Source organism: Buteo buteo, chromosome 22 (assembly GCF_964188355.1).
Source record: "Buteo buteo chromosome 22, bButBut1.hap1.1, whole genome shotgun sequence".
NCBI classification, from domain to species: Eukaryota; Metazoa; Chordata; class Aves; order Accipitriformes; family Accipitridae; genus Buteo; species Buteo buteo.
The window spans coordinates 4,512,338-4,524,825 of NC_134192.1; the positions used below are offsets into that span (position 1 = coordinate 4,512,338).

The 12,488-nt window shown below is 39.8% G+C and overlaps 1 protein-coding gene across 4 annotated transcripts in view; it reads right to left on the minus strand.

Annotated features, from left to right (window-relative positions):
- The window catches only part of NXT2 (nuclear transport factor 2 like export factor 2), a 66,057-nt gene that overhangs the window by 5,840 nt on the left and 47,729 nt on the right, over positions 1-12,488 (minus strand). The window contains exon 1 of one of the 4 annotated variants that reach the window (XM_075054501.1): positions 730-817. The exons of 1 other annotated variant lie outside the window; for it this stretch is intronic. In XM_075054501.1, coding sequence (XP_074910602.1) covers positions 730-744 — 15 coding nt within the window. In that variant the 5' untranslated portion in view covers positions 745-817. Of the gene's footprint in view, positions 1-659; positions 818-12,488 lie in introns of those variants that run through there. 2 more of the 4 variants (XM_075054503.1, XM_075054499.1) reach the window with 2 other exon arrangements.

Consider the following 12,488-nt stretch of genomic DNA (forward strand, 5'->3'; position numbering starts at 1 on the left):
TTATAACCAAAGCCCAGAATACATTTTTAAATCCTGAGAACAATTTAGGCTGGAGGAAACTTCTGGAAGCCACCTGGTCCACATCCAAGCTCAGAGCAGAGCCAACTTCAAAGTCTGATCTAATGTCAAAGGTAGATCTGACCGCTCAGGGTCCTATCTCCAGCCACGTTTTGAACATCTCCGAGGATGGAGATTTCACAGTTCCTTCGGGCTCCTGTTCCAATGTCTAATCACCTCACTCGGGAATCTTTCTCCCTAGTGTTTAACAGGAAAGCCACAACTTAAAAACCCAACCAACAAACCTAAAAAAAAAAAAAAAAAAAAGCCCTTGAGGACTCTGACGACAGTTCCAAGAAGTTAGCTGATCCACACGGCCTCTCCAAAACACGGTGGCTCATCACACAAACCACTGCCTGCCCTCAGGCCCCTGTACAAGGATGCTGCGGCCGCTGGAAGCGAAGCTGGAACGGCGGGGAACCCGCCGAAGACATACGGACACCGGCTCTGCCCCGGGAGCGCCCAGCGGCTGAGGGGCCGGTGGGAAGGAGCCACGCACCGCCCCCCCCCCCCGCACTGAGAGGCTTCCCTCCCTCCCCGCTCCCACCCGCAGCCGGGACACCTCCTGGCACCCCCGGCGACCTTCCCCGCGGTTTCAGCACCTCCGCAGCCTCCGAGCGGCGGCCCCGACCCCAGCTCTCCCCGGCCCGGCCCGGCGCCGCGGGGACTCACCACAGAGGCGGCCATGGGGAAGGGAGGCGAAGCGCGCGGGCAGGCGCCGGATGTGCCCCGCGCTCGGGTCCGCCACTTCCGGCCGCCCAGCGGCGCCGCGCCGAAAAGCTTCCGCCGCGCCCCGCCGCCGGGCTGAGGTGGGGGAGGACGGGCCGGGGGTCAGCGTTCTACAGCGGGGCCGGGTTCCTCGCAGTCGGTGGGGTTTGGTCTGAGAACGAGCCGCGCTCGGGCGAGGAGAGGGAAGCCAAAGGCGTCGTTTTTGTAGCGTTTGTAGAGCGCGGGTGGGCCGTCGGTGGGTGCCCAGCCGTCTGTGAGGGGGGCTGGTGGGAAGCAGTCTCCAGAGAAGGGCGTTTCTTCCTCCTGCTTCGAGAAACAGCAGGTGTTTGGTCACTGCGAAGGTCTGACGGTAGCTCCAGGACTGCCGCGGCTCCGCTGTGGCACTCAACGCTAACGAATGTGGTGATTGTCTTCCTACTTCTTGTATCAGTAATAGCAGTGTCGTGAGGCGGCACTGACCTCGTCCCCAGAGAAGTACAGGGGCATCACACGGCCTCTCTGCAGTGCCCTCCAGCTATACGAAATAATGAATCAGTATTTTTTATGAATATAAACCCGCTGAGTTTGGGTACTTCAACATCTTCCAGAGTTGTCAAAATGTTCAAGACGTCTTACGCGCTTTGCTACAAGTGGTTAATGGTATTTAAATGATCTATACGTTAATTTGCAAATGCAAACAAGCATAAAGATGCCTCACATACCCTGGCCAATAACTGGAGTGGAAAATCGCACACGTTAGTTACTCACTTGATAGCACAAGTGCAACTTGCTATCACAGAGAACACGGTCACAGGTACCGTACGCTGTGTCTGGAAGACCATGGATGTAAAAAGAGGTCAGTGCGTAAGCCCTGTGCCCCTGATTTTACATACGTTTTAGATCTCTGTGCTTTTCCTCCATGCACCTTTTCTCCCCGTGGTTGCCGCCACTCACGGCAGAGACTTGCCGAGGTCCCTGGCTGCTGTGCCGGCAGGGCAGGATGCACCCAGGCCTGCGCTCCCGCCGCGGGGAGGGAGCCAGGCAAGGGCACGAAGGAAACGTGCGCTGTTTTCCTGGAACAAGCTGAGTCGTAAAGCTGGCTGGTTAAATCTTCATCATGCAGTGAATAACAGCAAAAGACCTGACAAGACTCAAGAGGTCTGTAATTAATTACTAAAGATGATGTGGAGCTGACCGGGAAGAAATCGTATCCCGAAGGTGACAAATACTCCAGGAATGGAAAGGTGCATCTGTGACAGGGCTGCTGGGAGAAGATTGAGTTTGGGTCTGGGCATCTGAGGCTGTGCCCTTTAGTATAGTGGATCACATCCAGCCGTGTCAGCTGTATACTAATTTGTCATGTAGGAGCTGTATCGCTATGAAAGAGCGTATCCTGCTGAATTAACAACTGCTCAATGAAGATTGCTTAATACAAAAGTTCAAAGCATCCTCCCCTTTGAAATCCCAAGTGTCACTACATCACCATATCATCTATTTGCCTCAAATTAATAAAAGTACTTCATAAAACCTCTCTTACATAAAGAAGAGCTATCATCGATTTCCAAATAAAAAAGCAAGGCACTGAAATTATATATGATTTGTTCAAGGTCACAAAGGGAGACAATTGCAGAACTGAAAACTGCAATTCTAATCTTTTACCTTCATCATATAAACATCTGTACTCCATTCTGAGATATATCGGTGTAAAATTAAAAAAGAATCACTCCCATCTGGTATGTCCATTATCTATTTCATGTTTATTTTCATCATATTGATGACAATGTGTCTAAAAAGGTAGTGTCATATTCCTTTTCTATAAATCAAATTTGTAGGAAATGACGACTCTAAATCCTAGTGGACCAAAGGAATTACATTTGTGTTATGACACAGACTGTGAACAATCTGGACAAAAAAATAGAAATGACGTAAGTATCTGTAAAAGCATTACCTTTTCATTTACTCACATGCATCTCTGAAATCTGGAAGAGCAGCAGGCTTAGCACAAGCCTTGTTGCTGGCAGATTGTGCAAAGTTCTTTGTATCTTTCAAATGCATTAAGATAGGGATCTGAGGAAAAAAATTCCTCAACTCTCATATATTAATGGCTGCTCCAACAAAAGAAGTAATGTGTAGAGAATAAATTCAGAAATAGTAGAAACTGAAGTAGCTAATTAGATCACAAGCCTTCTTTCTGTCAGGTCAGGATTTTTCTCTACAGATTATATATTTTTTATTTAGAAATGCTTGACACAGTGGGATCATTAAAGTTTCTTTGGCAACAGTTAATCAGAAGAACGCTTCTCAGCAGGACTCAGCGCAGACTCTCCACTGGAAATTAGGAAGGTAGATAATTTGATGATTCTCTATGCCTGTTGCCTGTTTGCCTTAGCACCAGTCATTATTCAGTGAAGTAACATGTCAAATGGAAGGCAAATTGAAAACATGGATGTGAAGTTGATTCTCGGCTACTTCTGAAGATGACACAAAATTTTGGATATCATTTTAGAATAATAACTTCTTGTTGGGATCAGCTAATTGGGGAAAACAACAAGAAAAACTCTTCCTTAACACCAAGCAGTATGCAAGACCTGGCTCAAAATATTACTGTGAAAGAGGCACTCAGTGGCTCACAACAGTGGCCAAAATGTATTCAGGTCTAAACTCCTGGGAAAAACAGAGATTTAAAAAAAAAAAAAAAAGAAAACCACCACCCCAGTATTTAATTAAAAAAGTAAGAGCAGCAAGAAATGTAAATTATTTGCAGGTGGTGTGGAAACTGCTTAAAGACATCAGAAATATGGGATGCTCAGAACAAATGCATACCACTTAGCAGACATGCTTTACAAAAGACAAAAAAAGTCCAGAATGCTTAATAACAGGCCAAGGTAGAGAATTAGAAGTAGAGAGACATCCTCAAAAAAATTAAGTTGTTTCAAAATGGAGAAAAAAACCCATAGAGTTTGACTAGTAAGATTTAAAAAGGAAGTAAGGCAAATCAAAAATAGTCCTGAGAAACATTTTACAAGGGCAGAAACACTATGAATTAAATCCTTTTTCAAGCATACTGAAAGCAAGAATCTTGCCAGAAAATCTGTAAGGCCAACAAGTGGTCAGTGCGTACCAAAAGAAGACAAGGCTGGAGTAGAAAGCTAAACAAGCTTGTCATGTCTTTGATCAACAGGAAGTAGTTTACAAAGTATCGTATATTAAAGCCTTTCTTAAAAGAGAATTAAATGGAGGATCTGTCATGAAGTGGAATGTCAGTACAAAAGGTGTTAGAACAAATCCATAAAACAAATAGTGACAAGTTATATGCCAGGTTATATGCTCCTAAAGGACATACTAACTATGGTATGTAATCTGTAATTTACAATAGGATCTGTCCTCAAGGAATGGAAGGAATGGAAAGAATGGAAGGTGGCAAATTGGAGGCCAACTTTCTAAAAAAGCTCCAAGATGGACTTGTAAATCTGATGTCTGTCCTACACAAATTGGTAGAAGTTATACTAAAGAACAAAATTGGCAGGTTCTTGGATAAACACGACACATTAGAGTAGACTCAACATAGTTCTTTAATGAGAAGTTATTCTTCACAAATACTAGTTCTTCAAAAGAGACAAGAATCATGGCGGTAAAGAGCCTTGCTAGTGAACTATTCTTCTTCCACTAAGTAGTTTCCTTAAAATTTCAGATTTTGCTAATCCATGATTCTAGAATTATCATATTTGGAAGCATTTAAGTAGTTTTTATATGAAACAGTTTATTTAAATGTACAACTCCAAGTACCATTCCAGATGACGTTAGTGGAATAATGAGACTCTCTGCTTACCTTTTCTCACTCCTTTACCTATCCCAGCTAGTAGGAATCTTGCTAGCATTTTGCTGGCAGTTTTGCTGATTCAGCAAAATTAGACTTCCAGAACCCTAACCTAAATCTGATTCTCTTAAAATTCATTTTCTTTACTTAGAAAGTATCATTTACAGAGGAAACAAAGGACTCCATCTGAAACATATCAAAGATTTTCTGCAAGACTCCTTCAGTTGCTTTCCCTTGAGCAAGCCTCTAATTTGGGTATTTAAGTCTTAAGAGTAGTATGAGCAGACAGAATTTCCACTCTGTGTTGAACAAATTATAGCCATACTGTATACTGTCCAAATATTCCCTAAATATGCATTTGGATTTAGTTCAAGTAACAACCAAGTGCGACTCATAATTTCTTTTCAAAAGCCCAGATATTCCTAACAGTTTCTCAGCCTTTATCTCTAATACCTCAAGCCAACTTACCCACGCTCCCCAGCCCTTTCTATTCCAGAAGGAACGTATAAGATAGAAATGCCATAAGGACTCGGCAGCAATGACAGTGAACTCCCATGCAGAGTTCAAGCAGCTTACATCAAGATGACTCATTAAAATACCTTTATTTCTGAAGATGGTTCCTAGAATATGCAGCTCTACTACACCCACTTACCATATGGAAGGGAAATTTTGAGTTAGTTTAGATCTTGCAGAACAGATCAGAGGCAAAAAGTGTAGATTTGTTGAAATAGCTGGGATCAGCTTTTACACCTGTGAGATGAACTTAGATATATGGGGTATTTTTGATTCTATAATCAATAATGCTAACCTTTAAAACTATCAGTTGCTGGAAATCTTCCCAAAGAGCCGATACTAAGAACAATGAATTAAAATTGTAATCACAATTAAATGGCAAATAAGATGACCTATTTCCATATCTGTATGGAGATAGGAAGTAATTCTTAGAAGTAACTGCTTTATAACTTCAGTCAAATTTACTCAAAATATCATAACTAATGATAAGTAAAAATGTATTAAGCTTTCAGAAATGCATTCAGCCATCTGGGTTAGGCCAGATTTTCTTTTGTTTTCATCAGCTGATCAATTAAAATCAATTAAAATTGATAGCAAAGCACTGGATAATTTCAGAATCACTGACAAAATGCATAGATTTTTATTGAGAATTATTTTGACGCTGGGCAAATAATGACCACATTGAATGAAAGTAGAATTCAATCTCCAACAAGATGAAAAGAGTTCACACCTTTCCCATAGAATCCTCACATGACAATTATGTACACTTGCATTAGTATCTACACAAAAATGAAGCCAGACTGCATATTGCTAGGCCACTTTTCAAACTAACCTTGTACTGTGTCACAAAAGACTCTGATATTTCTGTAATGACTTCAGTAACAGACTAAAATGAGGTCTATAGGTCCTGATTACCCTTGATAAAATGAATAGTCCTTAGTTTTGCAAATAATCTTGCTGGACTTACATTAATGCATTTGTAATTTTCAAGGGTTTATAATTTATTCCCCTTTGAGGTTCCATAATTAACACTGACAGATTTCAAATAGAATATCCTATATTAAAAGAACCCAACAAACTACTATGCTTTTTAATTTATTGATTCAGAATATATGTAACATTACTGAAATCATAACACGCTTGAATGCTGCAGGTTCAAAATCTCACTGCAATGTTGTACACAACACTGAAGGGCAAGTCCAGGAGGCAGCAGAAGGCAAGGTTCTTGCAAATTTCAGTAGCTACTCTACTGAATAGAGACCAAAGAAATGATCCACAGCCTATGTCAGTGATTAAAATTAAACTGGTAGGTTCACTCTCTTATTATTAGGTTTATCAGCCTTCACTGATCGCATGCTGCATACAGCACCCTTGTTAGCAATGTCCAATTAACAGTTCAAAGATCTATCAGCTATAGTGATGTTTACTAGAAGAATTCCTTCAAGGTCACTGATTCACATAACACTTCAGCTTTCAAACTGCTAAAGCAGTACCTTTAAAGGCTCTTGTGCAGTCATATAGGTCATATATGCTCTTCTCTAAGACCATGAATCTTCTTGAATAGTGATTGGTTCTTGTGAAACTTGAGTATTCTCAATTTTTGTTAAAGTTACCAAAATGTGTAGTATTGTCACCTAGATGTATAGAAGTTTAAGGAACTGTCTCCTAAAACAAAGGAAGCAACCGACACTAGCCAAATCCAGACAGGTTCTCATTAATGTGATGCCTGTGAAGTTGGATCATGACTCAGTGTTTGAAGGTTTTGCCTGAGCAAGGGCTGCATGAGAACTCAAAGATTTGGTCTGTTCCTTTTAATGAGAACTGGGAGTAGGTCTCAGGTGCTCCGCACATTGACACTTTGACCTATATGCCGGATACAAAAATACTGCTAAAGGTGGAGTTTGGATTTATTAAACTACAGTGGGCTTAAGAAGGCCTGTTTTGGCCAGTTCATTCTCAATATAAAAGGCGTGTTACTCTGGATAGACCCAGGCAGAACCTGTGTTTGTTACAATCCCATGGGGACTCTGGACTGTGCACCATTACACCTCAAATTCCTGTCATACCAGAACTGGAGAAATGTAATGACTCTTATCCTGATAAATACCCTCTTGTTTTTTAAAGAAAAACAGGGCTTGATATATATATATATATAAAAATAAGTGATAACTGTTCCACTGACCCACTGGGATATGGTGAGATCAAATACAAATAACTGTCCTATTTTAATCCATGTCAAAGCACTCCCAAGTGGAGATAAATTTTCAGAACAGGTCAGTTCAAAGTGTCACCACAGCTGCTAGTTAAAGAAACTTTAAAATCCTATCCATTTCATTAGGTAATGAAACAGTATTTGGGCCCATATGAAAATCTGGCCATATGTAAGTAAAACCTAGGTAAACATTTGTATTACAGTGGACTCCACGACAGTTAAATGTAACAAGCTGATAGCTGAAGCGTGTATATGTGCACACAGGCATATTTATATACTAGAGGGAGGGAGCCTATAGTCTCACCTTTAAGGCTTGTAAGGTAGTTCTGTTTGCCCTTGTCCTTTTATCTCAAAATTTTAGACTGAAATTTTGGTGATGGCTTCAGCAGTATATTGTATCACTTAACAGCATAGTATCAGCTCCCAGCTGTGTCCTGTATAAACAAAACAGGACTTGCAAATGTTGCAAGTAGCTATTATCAAGATATCTGAAGTATGAAATACCTATACAATGCCTTGCATCATACACATCAGCTGAGAAGGATTTTACAAGCATCACTTGCAGCACATGACCATGGTTTTCTTTAACTTGTGTGCAGCTGAACCAGCACACTCCATAATCATTTCTCAGGGCTGCAAGAATTGTAGCTGCAATAGTTTGGCTGGTCCTTTTTCCTGTCTCCATCTAGTACTGCTCAGTTTTCACTAAAACCTGGAAAGAAGAATGCCTTTCTTGCATCCAGTTTTCCCTTTACATAACTTGCGCTTATATAGCCAGATTGCATTTTGAAGAAAAATTCTGTCTATAAAATACTGGGAAGCATCTCCTGTTTTGGAGCACTAGTAAAATGAGCCCAATTCTAGATCTCACCATAGATTTGTATCAGGCTCAGAGACAAAATAAGAGGACTTCAATTTCAAATGGCAGTAGCACTTTGCTTCCCAAACTTATGGAAAATTAGAAGGAAAAATCTGAGCTACAACACAACTTCTAAACCAGTTCTAAACTGCACTAGGGGTCCACCAGAATCTGAAAAAAAAAGGTACTGTGAGACTTAGTGGCCATCGCTGTCCCATCTTTTTGTCCAGGTCAAAGTATCAGATATTTATGTGTAACAGGAGCTGGAAAATGAGTTCCTTTTCCATTGATACTTTCAATGAACACAGCATTTTTAAAGTCAGAAACACAAACAACAAAAAAGGTAGTTTTGTTTGTGAACAAATTTTCATGTGTTTTTGGTCAAAAGCAATTTTTTCCTTGCACTTTTCAGGTGTCTGATTTTTTTCCCCAATATCATTTCCCCTTCAAAAAAGAAAGAATCATCTTTTGAGAATAGTCTAATTTAGTTTAAAATAAATTTTCATTAAAAATAAATCTTTATGAATAATTTTTGGATCAGCTATAGATGGAGCACTAACCATTTCACATTATAGATTTAATAGAACTACTGAGCAAAGTTGACTCAGATGAGAAAGGCCTGCAGGGCTAGAATTATGGTTTATACGCTGTCTGAAACTGTTAGTTCAGGTCAGCTTGTAGGATATTCTGAGCTCAATTTACATTTGGCTCAGACTTGAATGCTGGGCATCAGTAGGTAGGCCACAACAATTAACTGGTTAGTGGGATGACTTAACAACAATCAAATGCTAAGTAATGTTTCTCCAGGCCAAACGTACCTGGGACCATTTAAGGAATCATTTTGCAGTGAAGAACCATTTACTTCCAGCTGGAAGTGAAGAGTTTTGTTGCTTGTTTTTTTTATAAATGGAAGAGTTACAAAAATCCTATATGATTATTAACAGAGTACATGCCTTCAGATTTGTATGAAAATATTTTAGTTCTATTCCCTGAATACTTTAAAATATTTAGCATTGTCTGAGCATCTGCACTGTGGTTCTACGATCTTTTGAGCTGGCACAATAGCTCTGCAGCAGAGAAAGCAGCATACCTTTCTTTGGGACTTTCCCTGCTCTCTGTGTTATCTACTCCCTCTGTTCTGACTATCAAGTTCACCTTTCACAGAGCTAATTTAATTAACTAAAACGGTGGAAGATGCCACCTCTTCTTACCCTCAATATACTTGGCAAGCTGAAATGGATCCAAGAGTGGTCTTGCAAGCAATAGTTGGCAAATAAAGGTAAGTTGCTGGAGTTTATGGCTGGGATGAGAAGGGGAGGGAAGGAAGACAGGTGAGAAGAGCACCAACGCACTGTTATACCAACTCCTGCCATGTTGTGAAGTGGTACCTTGTGGCTGCCACTTGAATTTGACATATGTGCAACCCACTGCCAAAAACCTCTGGTCCCATTTTTTCTCCTGTGCTATCCTCAGTTCTGCATTCCCATCACTTGCTTTCTGCCTGCAATTGTGTAGATATTTGCTGAGACTGATCACAGAACTGATCTGGCCGAAAATCATGCTGCTGTTGGGTTGATTTTCAGTTAATTTCCCTGACCTATACTGGCACAAGGAAGGTGATGGAAGCATACACTTAGGGCAGGACTGCCCCTTCTGGCAGCAGCAGGCACTAAGGTCAGCTTACAGCAGCTGTGGGAGCACAGCCAGCAAGTCAAGAAGTGAAACAATAAAACTGACTGCAGAGGTTTACAGTCAAGCTGCAAAAACTGTGAACATCAGGCAGGCAGTAGAAATGGTTGCAGCGTTGTAGTGTTTTTTTAAACACTCTTCCAGTTTGTACAATGGAAGCTCTTCTAGTTAGACAGGTGTGGGTATTTTCAATACTTACATATGTGTAAAATCTGTTTTGACAGTGTATCTGACTGCCTGGAAGCCTAATTCTATGTAAATTTATACCCAAGAAACCATATACTTTTAATGGAATAACATCAATATGGTGAAAAGTACACTTATTAACTCACTGTAGACCATGATGCTCGTTGGCACATGTGCTAAACAAACCCTTTCCATCATTACAAAATAATCCACACTGAGAGCATATATAAACTCACTGAATTCCAGGGTGGTCTCTTCTAAGTGATGAACACACTGACCTGATAATTTTAATCTTGCATCAGACTAAATAGGAATTATTTAGTAAAGGCAATTATGTTGGAATGTGGTAAATTTTCTTAATGTGAGGAAAGCATCAAGCTCACTGTTTTCACTTTGAGAATGTGGATAGCAGAGTACTGATGAAAGGTAACTCTGAAGTAGATTAATTAGGTTCTCACCACAAGTATAAACAACTAAACTGTTTCAGGGATATAAAATGGATTCTGTTTTATCCTTCTCTATCACATAATGACACACTGATTGTGAAACAGTCAACTTTCATTGGCAAAGCCAATACATCTATTTTTATCTATTGAGTTACTTGTTAAATCGCACAGGAAAAAATGTTGTATTGGACTTTGCAACCTGCTTCTCTTATCCTAATAGCTTTCTAACTTATGTTCCATAAGCTTCCTCTATATATCTTTTATTTATAGCTTAATAAAATCAACAAACTAAATCAGTGGAACATATTAATTCTATACAAAGGTCTTTTGTCTCTAGAGAAGGAACAGAAATCTTCACTGAAACAGATTCATTCTCATCTGGTAGTCTATTTCTGTGGTCCTTTGCATGGGCAGAGCAGAGCGAAGCCAAAGCCCAAAGGGAAATGGGCTGTATGAATGCCTGGAACCCCTTAACTAACTGCAACAGAATAATGACAACTGAACGAAAGAATCCACTAAGGGACATAGAACACGAGATAAGCATTACCACCACAAAACAGTGACTCATATACCTTTTGCTTCACAAATATTTGAAGACAGATAGTTGGAAGGCAACCCGCTGTCAGTGGAACATTTAGACAAGAGATATAAAAACACATACTACGGAAAGGAGAAACAGAAATCGCTTATCACCTCTTTTTCTGATTATATTTTCAGTGCTTCAGTAATATTGATTGTTCCTGACAGATATACAGATCAGCAGATGGTGGGAGACTGTTATTATTTTGCAGCAATGATCCATTATTTTACAGTTTGTCATCAACATTTTACAATGTATTTTTTAGGAAAGGGGTTATTTAAAAAAAAAAGCTTTATCACATTACTGTCTCTTCCAGAATGTTTTGCAAATAAATGTAGAACTACTAGGAATATTCAGTGGGATTCAATTGACAAAATGTGCCTTCTTTTCCCCTTCGGTATTTGAGAAGGTGAAGTGTTAGAAATATGTTGTCTCATTTTAATGAGCCAACACTTGTTACTTGGTAAATAAGCATACCGTCTGCTAAGTGTTGACTGAAACCCAGACTAGGTTTTGAATTTGAACTAAAACCTGGAACCAAAAAAACCTATTTTGACCTGAGTACCACATGCATGTACAATACAAAACACCACTGTAAATATAGGTGGGTTTGCATGACAGTTCAGTACTCTATGCTAACTTAAACTGCACAGACAATGGTGCTGAGTGTTCCCTAAAATGTCAGTAGTCCAACAGTCAACTGTTAAAAAAATTACAAAACTCCCACTAACTCTAATGGAAGCCAGATCTGGCCTTTGGTTTGTTTGTTTTCTCTAAACAGGGAATAAACAAAGTTTCTTCAAAATGTGACTTTAATCACTACCTCAGTTACACAGCCCCATTGCTCAAGCTCCAGTTTTAGTAGATATCTTGGCTAAATGTCAAACAATTCCTCAGCTCTTTGAAGACAAATATTAGACAGAGACTGCATCTGAAATAATTTCCCCAAGCACCATTCAATTAACCTACTTGGCTAAAAGGTGATGCAAAAATCAATATTTTGTAACAGATGCTTGTGTTTCAGATGAAACTAATCAATAGCCATCAGAGCAATTTCAAATTAAAGACAAATACAGAGAAGGTTAAAATATCAAGCAGTTTGGGTACCAAATGTATTGCAACTTAAAATAGCTCCATTATGTTGTGCAGGTTATTCCCCCAGTTACAATTTCAACATATCATTGCTTTTATTAAATTAATTATCACTTTTCTAAAATAAAAATAATAATAATTACTGTCAGTTTGGGAGAACTCACGGAACAGGTGCGAGTTCCCCCTGTTGGTCTTACAGCAGCTGTTAACCGGAACTGTGCATTAGATTTCATCGGAGTATATCAATTTGAATAGACCTGAATATTTGAAATTTTTCTGTTTGTTTTTCACAAGGAATTTTTCTCTCCCTATTCCTTCTAGCCTTGTAC